The 22,459-nt window shown below is 66.0% G+C and overlaps 1 protein-coding gene across 1 annotated transcript in view; it reads right to left on the reverse strand.

Annotated features, from left to right (window-relative positions):
* PTPRN2 (protein tyrosine phosphatase receptor type N2) overlaps nt 1–22,459 on the reverse strand; it is a 174,951-nt gene that overhangs the window by 73,553 nt on the left and 78,939 nt on the right. Inside the window, exons 8-9 of the mRNA XM_056134846.1 lie at nt 19,804–19,883; nt 1,421–1,485 (exon numbers count right to left, since the gene is read on the reverse strand). Of these exons, the coding sequence (XP_055990821.1) occupies nt 1,421–1,485; nt 19,804–19,883 (145 nt within the window). The remainder of the gene's footprint in view (nt 1–1,420; nt 1,486–19,803; nt 19,884–22,459) is intronic.

The following is a 22,459-nucleotide window of genomic DNA, read 5'->3' on the forward strand; positions in this document are numbered from 1 at the left end:
GAACATCCAGTCACACATGCCTAGAACAGCTCCTCTCCCACACGGAACATCTCCTCACACATGCATAGTATGTCCCCTCACAGATGGTGGAAAAGCCCCTCACACACGTGTAACAGCCTCCCCCAAATGCAGGTGGAACAGCCCCTAAAACACTAACATAGAACAGCCCCTCACACACACAACGAAATCATGTGTGGAACATCCAACACGTATGGGTGGAACAGTATCTCACACACACACGAAACAGCCCCTCACAACGGTGGAACATCCCCTCACACACACGGAACATCCCTTCACATGTGGGTGGAACTTCCCCTCAAAAATGTGTAAAATAGCCCTTCACAATGGGTGGGACAGAATTTCTCACACATGCGTGGAGCAGCCACTCTCTCACACGTATGGAGCATCCCCTCACAAATGCATAGAACAGCCCCTCACACACATGTGGAATGTACCCTCATAATACATAGAACATTCCCTCACACATATGGAACATCCCCTCATACACATGAAACAGCCCCTCACACATGCAGAACATCCCCTCACGTACGCACTGAAACAGCCTCTCACCTACATGTGTAACACAGCTCCTAACAAACGTGTGGAACATCCCCTCACACATGTGAAACAGCCCCTCACACGTGTGGAATAGCCTTTATACATGTGCGCCATGTCTCGCACATACATGAAACGACCCCTCACCTACGTGGAATATCCCCTCACACACGTGTGGAACATCCCTTCTCACACATGGAACAGCCCTTCACACATGTGTGGAACAGCCCCTCGCAGAGGCATGAGTCAGCCCCTCACGTGCGTGTGGAACAGCCCTTCACACTCTCCTGGTGCCAACAACACAAGCCTCCTTTTGGAGCAGGGGGCACCGTGGCATCCCCGCGATGGCTCTGGAGAAGTGCCCCTCTGCCGGGCGGCCCCCGTGAGCACCCTGAGATCCCCCCAATCAAGCCCCGCGAGCCCCCACAAGTCAGTTCCCTGCGTGAAGGCTCGGAGCGCTCTGGCGGGTGTGTGTCCCCGGCGGCAACGGGCTCCCACGTCGGGCTTGGAGGTGGCCCCGGGCGCCTGGCTTCACTGCCCGGGTGTTGGCCCCCTCCCAGCAGGGAGATGGGTCCGAGCCCCCCAGAAGCAAGGGGACGAGTTGGCCCTGTGCCCCCACCACAGCGGCGAGTGGGCGGGTCAGCCCCACCCCCACGGCGTTTCCCCTCCGCTGGGGTATGGCGCAGTACTGCATCCTCGGCGACACCTGGGAACTGGTGTCCCGGGGAGGGAGGGGCGGGGGTCCCTGTGTGGCTCCCGCTGAGAACGGGGGTGGTGGGGGTCTGTGTCTGCCCCGCGGGGCTCGGCACCCAGGTGTCTGAGCTGCCCCGGTCGACGTGCTCAGGAGGCCCCCGGCCGTACTCACCGACCCGACGCCAGCTCCAAGGACCTTGAGCCCCGTCGCGCTCTGCAGTCGGTCCTTGTTGTCAGCTGTGGGGAGAGGAGAGACGTGAGCCCCCGGGGCTTCCCTGGAAGCGGGACATCACGGGGGCACGTCCCATCAGCCGGCCCAGTCCCGCCAGCCTCACGCCGGGAGGCTCTACCCACAGGCTTCTGGGGGTCCCGCCCCACTGGCCCGGGGCCGGAGCCCTGTCAGCTTGGCACCCCTTCACCTGCCCCCAGGAGAGCTAGTGGCTGCCACAGCCCCCGCCGTGCCGCGCCCCCACCCTGGAGGTCCACACGGAACTGAGAGGCAGCGGCCGATTCTGGACTGACGCCCTCAGCCCAATCTGGCTGGGCGCCCGGGTCTCGGTTTCTGAAGGACCCTTACTCGCCCGTCACGAACCCAAACTGGAACCGCTCCGGAGAGCGACTCAGAAACGAGCACTGGGCGCCCCCCGGACCCCGCAGCCAGGCTGGAGGGAGCTGCTGCTCTCGAGCTGCCGCCGACCACCAGGGCAAGGATGGGGCGACACACACGTCGGGCAACGGAGGCCCAGAGGCTCCCACCCCCACGGGCCGCCTCCGCTCACAGCCGCAGTGGGGCGCGCGCTGTGTCCCAGGGCCTCGCGTGGGCAGGACTCACCAGCTTGGCGGCCGCAGTGAGCTGCCCTCACGGGTCAGAGCCCTGCCTGACACACGCACACACACACGCACACGCAGAGCTGGGAGGGGGGAGCCGCTGACCCCAGGCCAGGTGGGGGCCGCACAGAAATGTGGGTCCCTTGTCACCGGCAGCAGCTGCTCTGGGCTGGGGTCATCCACGCAGGGACTCTGGCAGGGCTCAGGTCTCAGTGGACACCCCCAGCATGTGGCAATGCCCCCTCAGGCTCTCGCAGGCCATGGAGGACAGCTCAGCCCACAAGGAGGCTCTGGGGGACGCTGGGCCGCAGCTCTGCATGGAGTATCCCTGGGTGTGGAGGCTGAGGGAATCCCTTGGGTGTGGAGGCTGAGGGGATCCCTGGGTGTGGAGGCTGAGGGGATCCCGGGTGGGGAGGCTGAGCAGAGTCCCCCGGGTGCTGGATACTAGACAAGGACCCCTCAAAAGACCAGCTTCCCGTACAGCAGTGCAGGACGGGCCCCCTACGGTCTCCTCAGTACCAGCTTCCACGGCTCAGCTCTGGCACCTGCGAAAACACTGGCCACCTCAGCAACAGGAAGGGCAGCGACGGGGACACGCTCTCAGTGGATGAGGGGTTCTGGCACGTGATGGAGCGAGGGGTGAGGGGGGATGGGCGGTGGGGTGACGGGTGGTGACGGGGTGATGACGGGTGACGGGGTGATGACGGGTGACGGGGTGATGACGGGGACCATCCAGGCGATGGCGACCTAAGCTTCCGTCCTATTCTAAGCTGTCCACCCGTGGGGGAACCCTTGGGCCCAGCAGAGGGCCCTCCCTGCAGACTTCTCCAGAGCGGGCGCGACCGTGGGCTTGGAGGGGTGCCGTGATCTCTCCAGAGGGCATCCATGTCCTGTGCCTGGCGGGGGCTCGTGCCCAGTGGCGAGGCTGGCAGACGTGAGCAGGGCAGGGCAGCACCCGCTTCCCAGGCCCCCCGGCTGTGAGCACCTGTCCGGCCCAGTGCCGGGCACTTGGGCCTTGTCCCTGCTGGTGGCAGGTCGCTGGGCCCTGGCACGAGACAAACCAGAACCGGGAGCTGCTGGGTCTCGAGTCACGGAAACTGAGACCCAACGTCTGACCCACGAGGCAGAACCTGGGTAACGGCCGCAGGGAATCCTACAGCCGGCCAGGGACTTTCCTTAACTGGTGGGAAGGTTCTAGACGTGCTGATCGCCTGGGGGGTGACCCCACTGCACGGACGCTCCAGGACCCATGGGGCAGACGCGGGTGACCAGAGGGCCCCTTGCCGAGCTGTTCAGGGGGCAGGATGGCGGCTCGGCTGTGGGCTCTGCTCCCCAGGACAGACAGGCTGCAGGGAGGCGGGTGCCCATGCTCGGCCGCCAGGGGACACTCTCGGCCGTCCCCTGCTGCCGGGCAGGACTCTGCAGTCACGGTTTCCTGACCCTCAGCTCCTTCGAGAGGGCGGACTTGAGATGCTGGTGCCAAGTGCACGTGGCCAGGAGGGCACAGGTGCCGTCTGTGGGGCCGCGGGCCTGCCCGAGGCCAGCCGCAGAGCCTCCAGGACTCTTCCAGAACATTCTGGTCGCTGGGGGAGCATGGTGTGGTGACAGCCTCGGATGCCGGGACGCTCAGGAGGGCCCGGAGAGCCATGCGGGGGCCAGGCGGGATGCAGGTCAGCTTGGATGAAGCCGTGACCTGGCCCGTCCCCAGCCAGTGACCGCAGCCCTCTGAGCATGCCGCAAGCCAGGCCCAGAGACGGGTTACCACCTGCGCTCGCCACCGGGCCACCGCAAGGACGCACAGCAGTGACTCTGAGCGCCCGGAGACCACACGGCCCCCGGGTCTGGGGAACTGAGTCCCCCACAGGGCAGCCAAGGCACGAGGACGGGCCCAGGCCGTCCTGCCGGGCAGCCAGCCCACACGACCCCAGCCCGCACGGCCTGCGCACACGCGTGTGTCCCTTTGCCCCCGTGACCTGCGTCTGCCCGCCCTACTGCTGCGCAGACGGCTCTCCCATGTGCTCCCTGACCCTGTGTGACCCCACCGTGCTCCCTGTCCCTCTATGACCCCACCGTGCTCCCTTGTCCCCGTGTGACCCCACCGTGCTCCCTGACCCCATGTGACTCCACTGTGCTCCCTTGTTCCTGTCTGACCCACCATGCTCCCTGACCCTGTGTGACCCCACCATGCTCCCTTGTCCCTGTGTGACCCCACCGTGCTCCCTGACCCCATGTGACTCCACCGTGCTCCCTTGTCCCTGTCTGACCCACCGTGCTCCCTGACCCCATGTGACCCCACCGTGCTCCCTGACCCCATGTGACCCCACCGTGCTCCCTGTCCCTCTATGACCCCACCATGCTCCCTTGTCTCCGTGTGACCCCACCGTGCTCCCTGACCCCATGTGACTCCACCGTGCTCCCTTGTCCCTGTCTGACCCACCGTGCTCCCTGACCCCATGTGACCCCACCGTGCTCCCTGACCCCATGTGACCCCACCGTGCTCCCTGTCCCTCTATGACCCCACCATGCTCCCTTGTCTCCGTGTGACCCCACCGTGCTCCCTGACCCCATGTGACTCCACCGTGCTCCCTTGTCCCTGTCTGACCCACCGTGCTCCCTGACCCCATGTGACCCCACTGTGCTCCCTGACCCCATGTGACCCCACCATGCTCCCTTGTCCCCATGTGACCCCACCGTGCTCCCTGACCCCTGCTTCGACCCTGGGGATGCAGCGCTGAAGCCTCTCCTGTGACGCGTGTCGCCCTCCCCGTGGCCCCAGTTCTCTGCCAGGAGCACGTGTAAACTCTCCCCTGGCCGCTGCACCAGCTGCTGGCGTGTCAGGAACCTCAGCGCAGGTGAGCGCGTCCCCGCCACGGCCGAGGGGCGGCCGGCCGCTCGTCCACGGCTCGGACACTCCAGCCCCGGCCCCAATGCTGAGCGAGAGATTCTGGGCACGGGGCCGGGCCTCCTCGGCAACTGCCGTGGAAAACAGCGTCAGACAGCGCCCAAGGTGACCTCGTTACCGGAATTGGTTCTAGCTGTCATTAGTCCCATCACACACGCCACTCAGAGGGGCAGGGGAGACGGGGACACCGCGCGAGGGGAGGGGCAGGGCAGGAGTGGGGAGGCGCAGGGGTGGGGGAGGGGACAGGAAGGGAGGGAAGAGGGACAACAGGGCTGGCCCTGAGCAGGGGAGGGGCAGACAGGGGAGGGAGGGACAGGCAGTGGAAGAGGGGTTGGCATGCAGGGGACGGGCGGGGGAGGGGAGGGGCCAGGCAGGGGAGCAGGAGTCGAGGACGGCAGTGCCCAGGCGGGCTGGCATCTGCCTACAGCCCCTCGCCGTCCCGTCGCGGCACTGTGTCCTCTGCTCCGGACGGTACCGACATGGGGACACTGAGTGTGGCAGGACGCTGGCAAGGCTCCGCCTGGAGCACATGTGTGGGCAGCGGCTGGCCCAGCACACTGGCGTGAAGCCATGGTGCCAGCTTCTGGGCCCCTCTGAGAGGTCCCGGCGGCCAAATGGGCGGGAACCTGTGGGCCGGGCAGCTCCTGGCAGCGCCCTCAGGAAGCGCCGAGGGGCCAGGTATGCCCAGGGCTCCTGGTGTCCATCCCTGCACCCTCCCCCCTCTGTGCTGTCTGGCACGCTCACGTCTGACGCACAGCCGGACACACATGAGCCTGACATCATCCGGCAGCCTGCCGTGCTCACAGCCTGACAAACAGCCTGGTGCAGTCTGACAGACACAGCCCTGCACAGTCGGACTCAGCCTGACGAACTCTGGCACAGTCTGACTACGCACAGCCTGACCCAGAGTGTACACAGCCTGTCATTAACAGCCCAACACAGCTGAACACACTCAGTTGACAAGCCTCACAGTCTGACACACACAAACCCCAACACACACAGCCAGACACAGTTCGACACACACCCAACCTGACATACACAGCCTGGCACCCTCGCGGTCTGACATACTCACAGTCTGACACACTCACAACCTGACACACACTGCCTGACGCACAAGCCTGACAGGCTCCAGTCTGACCCAGCTAAGCCACACAGCTGGATACTGTCTAACGTTCTCATAGCCGGACACACTCACAAGCCTGACAGACGCCCAGTCTGACACAGCCGGACACAGCCTGGCACACCCACAGGGACCACCTGGGCCCACGGGTGCCCCTGGCAGGCGCACAGACAGTCAGGGCCCTGCTGGCCAGCTGTACCAGGGCACAGGACCGAGGCACAGGCCCGGCTCTCGGCGGCCCTGCCGCACCCCTCTGCCTGCGCTCTGGAATGTTCTGGATTCCGAGGCACCCAGACTGAGCCTCCCAGACTCAGGTAAGGGCACCCGTGGGCGGCCGTGTGTGGGGCCTGCTCAGAAGGGCACAGGCAGGCCCGTGTCCGCCCAGCTGACAAGCCCCAAGCGGTGGGCCCCCTCCTCACACGGCAGCCCTGGCCCTGGCCCCTGACTGCGTGGCGGCCCCTCTGCGGCCCTCGCCAGCACCCTTGGATTGGGCATCGCTGACCCTGCCTCCGCCCCCTGCCCACTCGCCTTCCCTTCCCTGGACCCCGCCCTGCTGGGGTCATGAATCTGCTCACACGGAGGGGGAGGGCCCGGTGCTCACGGCCAGCGGCTAAACTGACCCTGCGAGGGCCTCCCCAGGAGTCTCTCCCCAAGAGCACCTCCCCACCTCCGAATCTCCCCCCCAAACCTCCCCTCCAAGTCCCCCCCAGTCTCCCCCCACCCCGAGCCTCCCCGGGGATGAGGCCCTGGGACGAGGGCAGCCCTCCCCTCCCTCCCCTCCCGTCCCAGGGGACCCAGCCCGCCTGCTGGTCTCTGCCACCACAGGGTCTCTGGAGGAGCGTGACCCCAGGGTGTCCCCTTGGGACACTGATTTGGGGGGAGGTCAGGCCTGAGCCCACTGCAGCCCGAGAGCATGGCCAATTCCATCCCCGGCACCCCCGGCTCTGCTGCCACCCCTCGGTGAGCCAGGGCCCTGAGGGCGGAGGCTCGAACCCCTGCAGGCAGCCCACATGCCCGCCCAGGGGGCAGCCCGAGCCAGACCACACCGGGTCCTTCCAAGTGCCAGAGGGGCTCCCCACCAGGCCCAGGATGCTCGGACCCAGACCCTGTGGTGGCAGAGACCACAGCGGGCAACACTGGGAACAGTGTGGGCCCTGCCCAGTCCGGGGGCCTCCTGTGAAGACGCAGTTCCAGGGAAGGAAGAAAGGGAGGGAGGGGGGAGGAGGGAAGGAGGAAGAAGAGCGGGGGAGCGAGAGGGGGAGGAAGGGAAGGAGGGAGGGAGGGTAGGAGTCGCATCTTGCGGATTGTGGTCTGGGACCTGCGCAGGCCTGTGGCCAGGGTGAGCGGCCCTGAGTGATCTGACTCGTCTCGCCGTCCCCTGCTCCCAGAGGCCTCCGGCAGGCCAGGACCCTGCCAGGACTGACGGCAGTGGGAGATGAGGGGTGCGGGAGCGGGCAGGACGCGTCCAGGAGGCCCCCGGACAGCAGGACACAGCCGGGAGGACACGGGGCAGCTGCCACCAGGACCCACTGCTGGACCCACCGAGCAGCCCGAGAGCCACGCTCTGGAGGAGTCCAGCTGGTTCCCTCGGCCGGCCTGGGCACCCTCCCAGCAAGGCGCCGGGTCCCCTCCCTCCATCCGCGGGAGGACACGCCTCCTCCCTCCCCGCCACCGGCCCGCCCCTCCCCACCTCCATCCCGCGTTTCTCACGCCTCCTGTGTTTCTTCACCCAGGGGTCTACCACCCACGTATCTCCCACCCATCACCCAGAGCTCGTCTCATCCATCGACCGTGGTCCTCCCATGCCTGCCCGCCTCGGCCCAGCTGCCACCCACGGGTGCACGCACCACCCACCACCAGCACCCTCCACGCGGCTGAGCGCTACCTCTGTTCATCTGTCCCTTCGTCAAAAGGACGTCAGCCTGTTCTCCCCACGGGGCCGTGTTCCAGGGCTGGGCAAGCTCAGAGGCCGCACACGGCAGGCTGCGAGCTCCAGGCCCCCACACACAACCAGGGGTATCCCAGTGACCCCGAGCACCCCCACCCCAGGGTGGTGCCCGGGCCCCTCACCCAGAAGGCCCTGACGTTGGGGGTCCAGACTCTCCTCTCCTCACCTTGCAAATCCTGAGGGCAAAGGCGGTTGCCGAGGGGAGGTGTGGCCAGAGCCGGAGCCCCTGCGGCCTGGCACCCCAGGCGGACAGCACGGCCCTGCCTGCTCCACCGCGTGGGGGCGGTGGGGGGCTTCGGCCAGCTCCTCCCCAGAGCTCCACTTCACTGGCCTTTGGCTGAAGGTGGGGCCGCCCTTACCACGACCACACACGAGCTCCTGGCCCCTTTCCCGCCACTAAGCAGACAGCTAACACCCGTGTCCACCATGTCCACCGCAGCTGACAGCCCGGCCGGCGGAACCTGGTAACTAGGCCAGGCCAGGCAGAAGCACGCTGCTGGGAGGGGCGCACCGAGAGCCCCGCCAGGCCTCCGTGCCCCCCGCTGTTCTCTCAGGAGGGGCTGGGCACGTGGGCCTCCGCCGGGGGCAGCACGCCAGGTGACCGAGGAGGACGGCCCCACCGGGCAGGGTCACCCGCAGCAGGGGCCCGGGGGGCTGGGGGGGCAGGAAGGGGCTTCTCTCCCGACCGCCCTCCCCAGGTCCCCAGAGACCTTCCCGAGCACACCCTGTAGATTAGCAGACACCCGGTTTCCCGGCAACGCGGCCAGGAGTGGCGGCAGGGGGTTGGGGGGCTGCAGCGTGGTGGACAGCGCCAGGCCCGTGCAGCAGCGGCTGGGCAGGGGCGAGGGGGGCAGAGCCAATTAGCGAGGGAGCGGCAGAGAGGGTGTTTACCAATCAGCTTCTTTATGATGCAAATACCCCAGCAATGAGGGAAGCCGCAGCCCGAGAAACCACTAATTGCCTTTTGGAGACGCGGCAACAAGGTGAAAGGAATCGGGCCCACAAAGGCGGCCTCCCACCCACGGCGCCGGCCGGCGGCACCTGCTCCAGCCCTGGCGGGCCCCGAGGGAGGGGCCTCGGGCGTGTGTGAATGCACGGGGGTCCCGCCTCTCTGCTCCGGCTGCAGGGGGCTTGTCAGTGCCCGCCGTGGAGGGGGTCCCCGTGGGTGTCCCGACCCCAGAGGGCAGGGCAGTGCAGTGGGCGCCTCACCGCTCACCGCTCAGGGACAGTCCGCTCACCCCGGCCCAGGAGGGTCTCCGAGGAGCCGGCCTCTGCCCTCCTGGGCCGCTGACGGGCCTCAGGGGGTCTGGGGTGGCCGGGGCCAGGCCTGCTGGTTCTATGCACAGGGAGCCCGGGGTGACCAGGAGAGCAGTGGGGGGGGGGGGCGGCCGGTGGTGCAATCTGCTGGCTGGGCCCATGGTGGGGCGGGACATCAGGGAGACCAGCTGGGGGAGGGGCGGCCACACTGGGCGCTGTGGTGCCAGCGGCTGCCCCTCCCCCGAGGCTCCTTCCCAGGTGCCCGCGGCTTCCTGTCAGCAGCCCAGAAGGAAGCCAGGCCTCAGCACAGAGACGGCCCCCACCCTCCCCTGGGACAGCCAAGGGGCCACAGACCCAGCCCGGGCCCAGATCCCGACACAGACCCTCATCCCAGCCCCAATATCTATCTGCCCTCGATGCTCACACCTCGGTACTCAGACCCCAACACTCAGATCCAATACTCAGATGCCAGTACTCAGACCCCAGAACTCAGACCCCAACACTGAGACCCCAGTACTCAGACCCCAGTACTCAAAACTTGATACTCAGACCCCAGTACTCAGACTCCAGCACTCAGATCCTGATATTCAGAACTTTGTTACTCAGACCCCAGTACTCAGACCCCAATACTTAGACCCTAGTACCCAGATCCCACTACTGAGACTCCAGTACTCAGACCCAATGCTCAGACCTCAGTACTCAGACCTCAATACTCAGACCCCAGTACTCAGACCTCAGTACTCAAAATTTGATACTCATATCCCAGTACTCAGACCCCAATGCTCAGACCTCAGTACTCAGACCCCAGTCCTCAGACCTCAGTACTCAAAACTGGATACTCAGACCCCAGTCCTCAGACCCCAATACTCAGACTCCAGCACTCAGATCCCGATACTCAGAACTCAGTACTCAGATCCCAGTCCTCAGAACTCAGTACTCAGACCCCAGCATGCAGATCCCGATACTCAGACCTCGATGCTTTGGGGCACACCTGATGAGCCCAGCTGGCACCCGCCCTCCTACCGCTGACCCCAGGCCCTTCGAGCTGCAACAACCCTCACGGCTGCAGCTGCCACTCTGTGCCCAGAGCCCAGCTTGGTCCAGCCTCTGTGACCGGCCACCCGGGTCGTCCCGGCCTGTGTGCTGGGCCCGAGCCCAGGTCTGCGTGTAGCTTCTCAACGGTGCTTTAGGTTCGAGGGGGCGTCAGGAGGGGGAGCTCGAAGCCACCCGGGGGCAGGTGCCCCCTTCCGGGGAGAGCGGCTGCAGGCCCCTTTGCCACCGGACTCGTGACCGTGGCCGCCGGGGGAGCGCGGCTTCGAGTGCCCGTGCGGGATCACCTGTGTGTCCGCTGTCTGCGGTGGGAGGCCCGGCCGGCTCACGTGCCCATGGGCAGACCGCGAGGCTTGGGGGCGTGTCGCTAGTCGCCTGTCCCCGCTCTGGACGGGGTGCTGAGCTGCAGGGGCTGAGGTCGGGGCGGCAACTCAGCGTGGCCACCCCCGAGGGAACTTGGTCCGAGCAGGCAGGCCGGAGCCTGTGCCGGCCACGACACGCCCGAGGGGGAAAGCGGGCAGTGAGTCTGTGGCCAGCAGAGGCCTGTGGCTTCTCTCTCTCCCCGGGAGGACTGGCTGGGGGTGCTCGGGGGTGCGGGGGCACCGGGACACCGGGGCTGGTGATGGAGGGGCCACGAGAGCCCGTGTCCCAGCGGAGCACACGCTGGCCCCGGCTCACATGGTCCCCAGCAGGCTCAGCTGCCCACACAGGCCACCTCCTCCATCTGCTCACACAGCAGCGACTCAGGCCCTGACCCTGACGCCCACCCCCACCACCGGGCCACCAGGCTGCCCAGCCTCGGAGTGTGAGTTATGGGGCCGGAGACACAGGAAGGACAGAGGCCACGGCGCCTGCCGGGTGCACAGCCTGGGCTTCCCTGGGCACTCTCCGTGGAGCCCCACACACTGCTGGGAGTGACCCCGAGCACCTCCCAGAGTGACCCCTGAGCACTGTCAGGAGTGGCCCCCGAGCACAGCCTGGTGGTTGCCGTGGTGGGTTTCTCTGGCACGTCCGTCGAGTCTGGGGAGCTTCTCTGGCACCTCCGTGTCCGACCACTTGCAGGAGAGTCCCTCCAGGTCCTAACATCCCCCCAGGGGCCAGCAGGGGTGTCCCCTTGGGTGCAAGAAGGCAGAGTCCCCGGGTGCTGAGTGTTCCTTGGGGGGTGCAGGCCTCCTGCCCCTCCAGAGGGCAGCTCTCAGCTCGCCGCTGGCCCCGGGGTCTGGGTCATGGCACGGACCCGTCTTCACCTTTGGTGTCCAGGCCTCAGCTCAAGGGCTGATTGTGCCCCCCCACACCAAGCCGCCGGGCACTGCAGAGGCCACTGAGGCTGGGTGCCCAGCACATGGCTCCTGGACAGACATCAGGGGCGGCCGTGAGAGCAAGGCGTGCGGTGGGCCCTGCCCTCCTGCGTGTCCTGTGACGGGGAGACGGGACCCGGGCTCAGCTCAGGGCTGCGCAAGGGACGGGAAGGGCCAAGGAGCTGGGGGTCTTCGAGCCCCTGTGGTGGTGAGCAGGAGTGTGCCTGGGAGCGGTCACTGACAGGGTGGCGGCTGGCAGGGCTCGCGGGCCACTCCTGACAGAGCTCAGGAATCACTCCTGGCAGTTCTCAGGGGTCACTCCTGACAGTGCTCAGAGATCAGTCCTGGCAGTGCTCGGGGGTCACCCTGACAGTGTTCGGGGCCACTCCTGACAGTGCTCGGGGATCACTCCTGGCAGTGCTCGGGGGTCACCCTGACAGTGCTTGGGGCCACTCTGACAGTGCTCAGAGATCAGTCCTGACAGAGCTCAGGGATCACTCCTGGCAGTGCTCAGGGGTCACTCTGGGGGGTGCTCGGGGTCACTCCCAGTGATTCGGGGTCACTCCCAGCAGTGTGTGGGGCTCCGTGGAGAGTGATGGCCTCTGTCCTGTGTCTCCGGCCCCATAACTCACACTCTGAGGCTGGGCAGCCTAGTGGCCAGGTAGGTGGTGGGGGTGGGCATCAGGGTCGGGGCCAGAGTCACTGTGCTGTGTGAGCAGATGTGAGGAGGTGACCTGTGTGGGCAGCTGAGCCCCAGTGAATGCCAGTGTCCGCAAAATGCGTCCATGGCCAACAAGACACCAGCAGTCAGCGGTCAGTGAGGTGTCGGCGGTCAGTGATCACTGAGGCATCGGCAGCCAGTGTTCAGTCAGGTTTCGTGGGTCATTGATCAGTGCAGCGTTGGTGGTCAGCGAGGCATCGGCGGTCAGTGGTCAATGAGCAGTCAGATCAGCGGTCAGTGAGGATTCGGTGGTTATGAGGTTGGCAGACAGCAAGGCATTGTTGGTCAATGTCCAGTATTCGTGGCCGGTGGTCAGTGAGCTGGTGGTGGTCAGTGAGCTGGTGGTGGTCAGCTCTCAGTGAGGCATCGGAGGTCAGGGGTTACTGATGTGTCGGTGGCACTCAGTGAGGCACTGGTGGTCAGCGGTTGGCGAGGCATCGTGGTTGGCTGTCTGCCATCAGAGCTGCCAAGCAAGCTACAGCTGCCCAGCGGCCACGGTGCCCGGCAAGAGGACGCGGTCTGAGAGGCGCCTGCACGGCAGAGCCAAGTGCAGCGGGACGTCCGTCCCATCTCCAAGGACAGGGAGTGACGTGCTGATCTCAACGGCCCCGTTGGCACAGCAGCTGCTGCCGACTCCCCACATGGAGCCGTGACCCGGAGGGTCCCCGCGACTCGCAGCTGGGAGCAGAGGCCACGCGCACGCACTCTGCGACAGAGTCGAGGACCCCAGCATGCCCCAGCCCGGTCGTGCGCTCGTCCCCCAGGTGCCCTTCCCCCTGGAGCCCTGCGGGTGCCCCGGCGCTGTCCAGGGAGTCAGTGCTGCCCGTGAGCCCGGGGACCGCAGGGCTGGAGCAAGCGGCCCGGCTCCTGCCCTCGGCCCTGGTTCCCCAGATTCCCAATTCGGACACAGCAGGAATGATTTTCCAGCATGTTCCGAGGTGGACAGGGAGCCCAGGGCAGGGGAGTGTCCCGGGTGCGGGCTGGCCTCTCGGTGCCCAGCCAGCCCTGTCTGTGCAGCCCGGCACGTCCACTAGAGCTCAGCGTCTGGGGAACGGCTGGGCTCAGTGCCCAAGAGCTGGGACATCCTCGCTGTGGTCCGGCTTTAGTGACCCCCTTCCTGCTGGCCGGGTACAGAGGACGCAGGGTGAGGCAGCGCCAGGCATCAGTCAGACGTTTCCCTTAAGACTGTGGCGCAGAAGACAACAACACTTCTTAAAGCATCCTTCCGGGGAGTGGAGCACTCACCCGTGAGAGCACCCTCAAGCCACAGCCCCAAAAAACCACGGCACCCAGTCACGGCACCCACAGTCACAGCACCCATAGGCCATGGCACCCACAGGCCACGGCACCCACAGGTCACAAGACCCACAGGTCAAGTTACCCACAGGCCACGGTACCCACAGGTCACGGCACCCACAGGTCCTCGCACCCACGGCCACGGCACCCACAGTCACAGCACCCATAGGCCATGGCACCCACAGGCCACGTCATCCACAGGTCACAAGACCCACAGGCCATGTCACCCACAGGCCACGGTACCCACAGGCCACGTTACCCAAAGGCCACGGCGCCCACAGGCCACGTCATCCACAGGTCACAAGACCCACAGGTCATGTCACCCACAGGCCACGGTACCCATAGGCCACGACACCCACAGGCCACATCATCCACAGGTCACAAGACCCACAGGCCATGTCACCCACAGGCCACGGTACCCACAGGCCACGGCACCCACAGGTCCTCGCACCCACGGCCACGGCACCCACAGTCACAGCACCCATAGGCCATGGCACCCACAGGCCACGTCATCCACAGGTCACAAGACCCACAGGTCATGTCACCCACAGGCCACGGTACCCATAGGCCACGACACCCACAGGCCACGGCACCCACAGTCACAGCACCCATAGGCCATGGCACCCACAGGCCACGTCATCCACAGGTCACAAGACCCACAGGTCATGTCACCCACAGGCCACGGTACCCATAGGCCACGACACCCACAGGCCACATCATCCACAGGTCACAAGACCCACAGGCCATGTCACCCACAGGCCACGGTACCCACAGGCCATGTCACCCACAGGCCACGGCACCCACAGGTCCTCGCACCCACGGCCACGGCACCCACAGTCACAGCACCCATAGGCCATGGCACCCACAGGCCACGTCATCCACAGGTCACAAGACCCACAGGCCATGTCACCCACAGGCCACGGTATCCACAGGCCACGGCACCCACAGGCCACGGCACCCACAGGTCCTCGCACCCACGGCCACGGCACCCACAGTCACAGAACCCACAGGCCACAGCACCCACACACCACAGCACCCCACTGTCAAGAGCCTCACATGACGCAGCCCCACAGCACACACACCCACGAAACTGATTTGCCCACAGAGCAGCTCCGGGATGCCTGGGATGAGGGAATTTGAATACTGACCCGAGCTCCCTGCTCTGATAGACCAACCGCCCACAGAATGTCCAGAGCCATCCCTGGAGGATAAAGAATGGCTGAGCGGTGGAAGGCAGGGGCGAGACGGTCAAGCTCGTGCATCTGGGAGCACGTCGCTGGAGGAGCGAACAGGGTGGGTGGGGGGCGGATCACTCTCCTGACCGCAGCTGTGTCGGGAAGATTCCAGGCGTGAGAAGCCGGTGCTCCCGAGCAGCCGCTGTCCCCTGCACCAGCAGGAGGTCAGTTCCTGGGGTCAGGATGGGGACAGGCAGGGGCAGAGAGTTCAGACCCCAGCAAATGCTGCTGGGCCGTGGGCAGTGGCCGACTCGGACCCTCGGGGCCTCACCCTCCACATGGGGTCAGCTTGCTCCTGGCTGGGGCCATGGCAGCTGGCGCGGCGGGTTTGCTACAGAGCACTGGGCAGAGGAGCAGCGGGGAGGGGGAGGAGCGAAGGGGGAGGAGCACCCCAGAGTGCAGAGGGAGGAGGGAGCAGCAGGGGAGAGGAGAGGATGGGGGAGGAGAGGGGCAAGGGGAGGAGGGGAGTGGGGGAGGGAGCAGGAGAGCGGAGGAGAGGGGGTGCAGGGGAGGGGGGAAGGGTCAGGGGAGGGGGAGGGGAGGGGGGGGAGGGAGTGGGGGAGGGGGGCGGGGAGCAGCGGCCGGGACGCTGGGTGTGGCTGTGCCTGCAGAGGTGGGGCGGGTCCTGGTGCCGTGGGAGGTTCTGGCAAGGCAGAAGGTTCTGGAGAAATCAAGGGTTTAGTGACGAAGTGAGTGACACCCAAGTGCCGTGGCTTTGGGTGTCAGGGAAGGGCTCGCGGCAGCGGGGGTCAGTACAGGTGGCAGCAGAGGGCCCGCGAGGCGCGCAGGGTGGGCCCGGTCTCCTGGGCGCTCACGTGCTCTTCCTGGCTCTGCCACAGGCGCCCTGAAGCCCCCGGGGTCCGTACGTGGCCTCCCACGGGGCCTGCAGACTGTCCCCCCATGGCGGCTCTGTCCCCGCCATCCCTTCGGCGCTGGCGTGGCCCCAGGAGCTGTTCTGCCTGTGCCACTCGCTGCTCACAGACGGTCCCTATGTGCAGGGTCAAGGTCAGGCCCTGGGGCCACGTGGCACGGGTGAGGGGCGACATGCTGTGTGGGTGTGTGTGGGTGATGCGCTGTGTGCATCTGGTGACATGTGTAGGGGCGACACGCATGAGTGTGCATGTGTGTGGTGCACACGTATGTGTGTGTGGCATGGTGTGTCTGGGTAATGTACATGTATGGGGTGACACGGTCTGGGAGACATGGTATGTGCACACGTGGGTGTCACAGCGTGTGGGTAATGTGGGACACGTGTGTGTGATGTGGTGTGCACTTGTGGGTGACATGATGTGCGTGATGTGATATGTGGTGTGTGGTGAGATGGTGTGTGCACATGTGTGTGACATGGCGTGTGTGACGTGGTGCATGTGTGGTGAGTCGGTGCACATGTGGGGGGCGGCCATGCTTGGACCCTCCGTACTGCCGGCCAGCTGGACGCACTCTGGAGCCGGGAGCTGGTTTCTGCCCACAGGGCTGGCGGGGCCCCTGGCCTGGGTTCCAGCAGGGAGGAGGGGCTGAGGGGGAGGACATGCGTGGGACTCCCACGGTGCCAACAGCTAAGCTGCCCCCTGGTCTGTGGGTGAGGGGCGCAGGCCCCTGGCACCAGGCAGCAGTGGACACGAAAGCTACCGGACTGGCGCCCACGCCCCAAACGACCCTCCTAGCCCCGGAGCCCGCCCCTCCCCCTGACTAGCTGACGGCGCTCCCCCGCTGCTGGCCCGGCCCAGCAATGTCTCTCCCGTCTCGCCTCCACTTGGTGGCCTCCTGCTCCCTCCACAGAGCTGTGACAGGCCCCGCTCAGCTCTGCTGCTGCCAGGCCCGGGCCCTGCACGCTTCCTCCCGCCAACCATGCCGACTCCCAGGCCCTGACACAGGACTCGGTGCCTACAGGCGTGTTCACGCCATCAGAGGAGTGGACACCTGCTCCACACCTGACCGGTGGTTAGACGCACCCTCATCTGCCCCGTGCAGTGCCAGGAACCGACAAGGCGCTGAGGATTGGCCTCATACCGGGCTTGGTGGCCTTGTCACCCCCGGGGAGGGGTCAGCACCACACCAGTCAGCCGGAGACGGCACCTCAGGGCAGACCCTGGTCACACAGTGGCTGTGGCCTCTGGCCCAGTTTCCTGGGAGGTGACTTCCCTCCGGAGAAGGGCACGCCTAGTTTTGATTTAAAGAAACGTCAGTGTCGTGGTCAGCACCGCTGAGTGGGCACTGCAGGCGTCCTCCCTCGGTGAGTGGTGCAAACTGACGGGCATCAATCGAAAGTGTTGGGGACGTCTGTGGGCCAGCTTCCCTGGGAGAAACCAGAAGGAGCAGGCAGAGACCCACCCTGCGAGGCAGGGTCCCGCTCTGCAAGGCCAGTCTCCCGTGTGCCCGGCACGTCTCTGACTCAGAGTCCCTGGTCTGTGAGGCCAAGGAGGGGAAGTCACGACTGGACAGGCATGGACACACACCAGCTCAGCCCGAGCCCCATCCAGCAGGCGCCGTGGTACCGCCTCGCCCTGGCTCTCTGCTCGGAACTGACTTTGAAGCTGCCAGACCCCAGGTGGCTCCCATGCCTCGTCGACTTTCCGTGCTCACGCCGTCTCCCACTGCAGCTACAGAATGCAGCAGGACCTGCACCCTGCTCAGAGCTGCGTGGGTGGGGAGGTGTCAGTGGGTGCTGCTGGGGCTGACGATAATGGCAGTGACGGGGACACAGTGGTCATAATGGTGTTGGCGAAGGTGACAGTGGTGATGGCAGTGGTGAAGGTGGTGGTGATGGTGATGGTGGTGGTGGTGTGATGGTGGTGATGTTGATAGTGGCGGTGGTGATGGTGGGGGTGGGGTGGTGATGGTGATGGTGATGGTGCTGGGGATGGTGGTGATGGTGGTGATGGTGATATGATGGTGGTGGTGGTGGTGGTGGTGGTGATGATGGAGATGGTGATAATATGACTGTGGGGGTGGTGGCAGTTTGGTGGTGTTGGTCAGAGCGATGACATAATGGTGGCAGTGGCGAAGGTGATGGTGTTCTGTGGTTCTCCAGGAGCGGCTACAGTAAGGCCCACGATGTGAATGGCTGAAGTGACACACATGGGCCCTCCTGAGTACGAGGATCCCCAGAAGCCATAGCTCCTGGTGCAGGCACGAACTCTCCCTGGGGGTGCTCACAGGCCAGTGCAGTGTCCACTGATGAGCCCACCTGGTGTGGCCTCCCTGGCCTGAGGCAGCAGAGCCTGCTGTGTCTGCTCAAGGCATCTTCCTTTCGACGTGATCAGCAGAAGGCAGAGGCGCCCATGAGTTAGACCTCATCTCACGTGCTCATGCGTGCGGGCCCCTGGACCCCACCCAGGCCACGCCAGGCCTCGGGACTTGCCAGGCTTTGGGGGCAGCATCCTGTCCTCCGTGAAGTGGGCAGGACGAGTCTGTGGATGCGACTGATCACCTTCACGTGCCGGAGCGGGGCGGCTCACGGGCATCCTGTGTGCACACGAGCCGCTCAGAGGGCGCTTGCTGTGGCACCGCCCTCCAGGGACTGTACTGGACACCAACATCCACTTTCACTCCAGAGAGAGTGCCCAGGAGACGGCCTGCCCGGTGCATGTTCCTTGAGGACAGGCCACCAGCCACTGCCCTGGCCAAGCTGGTCCTGGGAGCCCTTCGCTGTGGACCCCCAGAGACAGCAGGGCAGAGGTGGCCCGCCCCTCCCTGACCAGCTGCTCGTGGATCCCCCGCTCTGGTCACTGGCCCCGTCACATCTCTCCTGTTTCGCCTCCACTTGGCGACCGCCGGCTCCTCCCACACAGAGGCCAGGACAGGCCTCCACGTCCTGCATCTGTCCCTGTCCCACCCACAGCATCAGAGCAAAGGAGCAGCTGGACCTGAGTGACCTTCCCGTCAGGGGGCAGCGACTCTGGCATGGGGACACGCCCCCGAAGGGGCCCTGGGTGCAGCTCTTCTGCCCCACATGGGCGTGCCAGGCACTCAGGCACCCCCAGACGTCACGAGGCACATCTGAAACACTCAGCACTGGAGGGCATGGGAGGAAGAGCTGTGACCATGTGTGTGCCGGGCCGCGGCCAGCAGGAGGTGGCCGGTGCCGTCAGGGGGTCCAGGGAGCGCACTTTCCTGGAGGTGCCTCCCGGTTGGAGCCCAGAGCCCCGCAGCACAGGCACGTCCGAAACGACTTGGAGCAGGTTCGAGTCCCCACGTCCGCTTCCGCGCATGGGAACGCAGGAAGAGGGGCCGGTCACCCACGAGCCCCTCACAGCACCCACCCTGAGGCTCTGGGTCTCAGCCGAGGGGGCTGTGGGGACCCTCGCTCCGGCGTTCCTGTGCTACACACTGATGTGAGGATGCTCAGTAGCTGACCCTCAGCCGGCACACGCGAGGCTGCAAATCCTATCCCCTGTGCCACCCCAAAGGCGAGCACGGCCAGGCAGGCCGCCGGGGTGCCCACACCACCAGGCCTGTGCGCACCGGTCCGAAAATGCGTGCGTGTGCTGCAGCCAGCACCTACCACTCCTGCTGTGTCCGTGGCCCCCGTCCCCAGGGCCGTGGCTCAATACCAAGACTGAGCCCTTGTGTGTTCTCAGTGCACTGGAAACTGGGGCCGAGGAGAAAAGGCAGAGGACGACCCTCACCGTGGAGAGCCACAAGCACAGATGCCAGGGACGAGGCCGAGTGCGGGGGGACCGAGCTGTCCCTGAACCCAGAGCTGCCCTAGCCCACAGCCGGCTACGGATGACAGTCGAGGCCTCTCCCACCCTACGGCGTGGGTGCTGACCACAGTGGGTCCACAGGGCTCTCTGTCCCACCTACCCACCACACGTGCCAGCCGCAGGTGCTCGAGGGCTCACCCAGGTCACCCGGCCTTGCTCCATCTACCGGGAGACGGGCTGCACCAACAGCTTACCTGCCGCCTGGGCCACGTCTGCCTCTGTCAGGTTGTGGACTCCGGGGCTCACTCTGAAGGTCACCGTGGGCCCCTGCACCCTGGAAGAGACCGTGGAAGGGAAACTCAGAGCCTGCTCAGCCTCCACGCTGCTCCCTGAAAGCTGCACGGCCACATAAGGGACACACCACGCGTGACCTGCCACTGCCACGTCCCAAGTCCACGTGTGACCTACTGCCACATCCCAGCTCCATGCGTGACCGACCGCCATGTCCCCACTCCACATGTGACCTGCCACTGCCACATCCCAAGTCCACGTGTGACCTACGGCCACATCCCAGCTCCATGCGTGACCGACCGCCATGTCCCCACTCCACGTGTGACCAGCCACTGCCACGTCCCAGCTCCACACGTGACTACTGCCACATCCCAGCTCTACCCCGTGGCCACGCCCCAGGCCCACGTGGGACGTCTGGGTGCCGCCACATCCCCGCGACCGTACTGATGGGCCAGCTTGCCTCGAGCACACACTCACGCCCCATGGAAATCCACGCAGCCCCGTCGCCCAAGGCAACGAGCGGACACTGGTGGGCAAGGGCCCTGTCGGAGAAGCAGGGCGACTGGCCCAGGGGGGTGGGGACCCCGGAGCGGAAAGCGAGAGCCGCGTTTCCACCCTCACGGCGGGGCTACTCGAGCACGTCGGAGTCCCCGAGCAGGCGCTGCCAAGGCTTCACAGGCAGGCGCGACCGGCCCCCCGCCCAGGCGCCACACCTCTCACATCCGAGACGCTGATCCTCAGCGGCCAGACGGGGGCTCGGTGCAGGGCCCTGCAGACGCGGGCAGGGCTGGAAGCTGTGAGGCCCAGCCCTGAGTCCCAGCTCCCCAGCTCCCCGCACCCCTGCCACGGCAGCTGGGGGCCACGGGGCGGAGTCCCGATAGCAGAGCTGCATGAGGGGAGCGGCCCAGAGCCCACAGGCACGGCTGCTCCTGAGGGCCCCAGGGCCCACCCAGGAGTGACCCCTGCTGACCTGCTGCCCAGAGCTGCAGGCAGCATGGAGGTCCGGGTCGGGGTCACACATCGGTACAGCCTGGCCGTCACTGAGGCCCTGGGGTGGACGCTCAGCTCCCTGGCGGGTGCTCCTGCCTGTATTCGACCTGGGGCGATGGTGAATCCCACAGCCCTGACCCCACGGCAGCCCTGAGGGGGCAGACACGCCTCCTGTATCCCTGCACCCTCCCCAAACAGGGGCCTGTCCCGACCCCCACCTTCGGGGGGGGTGTGCAGCCCCAGGGCCTCTCGTGTCACTGGCCTTAGGGAGATAAGGGTGATGGGGGGGGTAGAACAAGAGGGTCCTAGGACTGGACCCCGGAGACTCCAGACATGAGCGAGTCCACACCTGGAGGGTGAGTCTGGACCCTGAGGGCGAGTCTAGACCCTGAGGGCGAGTTCGGAGCCCGAGGGAGAGTTTGCGCCCAAATTGCGAGTCGACCCCAAGCAAGTCCAGGCTGGCTGAGCACCTGCAGGGCCACCTGAGCCCCCGTGGGGACACGGAACCCCCTGCCCCTGGTCGCTGTGAGTCAGCCACGGTCATTTGCCCTGGACAGGTCACGGCCTCTGTTCTGAAGCCCCCACACCAGGTTGCCCAGTACTCTGGAATCATCTGGGCCATGGGGCAGGCCACGTGGCCAGCCCAGCCCTGTCCCACAAGTCAGAGACAGGAGGGCACATGGGAGGGGACTGGCTGGCACTGACAGCCCCATGCCCAGCACAGAGGCCCTGCTGCCCCGGGCACACCTGGATATGGGGGCTGGGCACAGACTCTGCTGCAGCTCGACAGCTGCACGTCAGCACGGGGCCCCCGTCTCTGACAGCCACCTCTGCTCGAGGCCACAGGACCTGGCATGCACAGCCCCACAGGCCTGGACAGGGCGGCAGGCCCGACCCACGCCTGCACCAAGCCAGGACCTCAAGGTCCTTGGCAGCCCCCAGCCCATCCGGGCCCCTCCCGTGGCAGAAGCCGCATCCATCATTCGTGGCCGCCATGGCTCACGCCCGCAGCATAATGACATCAGCCGCTAATGCCACCTTAATGGGCCCTAATGATGTAACAGGAATAATGGCACCGGCTTGACAGCTACACGACCATTAACAAAACATATTAAGCATAACTAGCTTCTCCACAGAAGGCAGAGAGCCGGGAAGGGCAGCTCCGTCCGCCCTGCCCTCCAGAGCCACAGGACACACCGCCGTGGCCAAGGTCCCCAGCACGGGCCCTGGGGGACACTCGGGACATGCACGGTGTCCTCCCTGAAACCTCCCCCCGGCACCCTCCAGCCCCACACCCGAACACCCTATGGGCCCTCCCCGCACAGCTATTGAGGGGCGAATCATGGCCTTGCCCCCGCCGCACGGCCTGCAGCCGGGGCCCCGGGAGTCACAGAGGCTGGAGCAGGCCTGCAGGAGGCCACGACGCCCGGGCCCAGAAAGGGGCCTGTTGCCCACCCCCCCCCCCCCAGCTGTCTGCTGCTGGGGCCTGCCACCACGGCTGCCTCAGGCCCCTCCTTCCCAGGAGTGGGCTGGACGCCCACAGGGGCCCCCAACGCTGCCTCCTTTCGGTCCCCACTACATGAAGGCCCCTGTGTGCCCCCACCCACACACAGACGCCACACAGACATG

Source organism: Sorex fumeus, unplaced genomic scaffold, assembly GCF_029834395.1.
Source record: "Sorex fumeus unplaced genomic scaffold, SorFum_2.1 ptg000107l, whole genome shotgun sequence".
Classification (NCBI taxonomy): Eukaryota; Metazoa; Chordata; class Mammalia; order Eulipotyphla; family Soricidae; genus Sorex; species Sorex fumeus.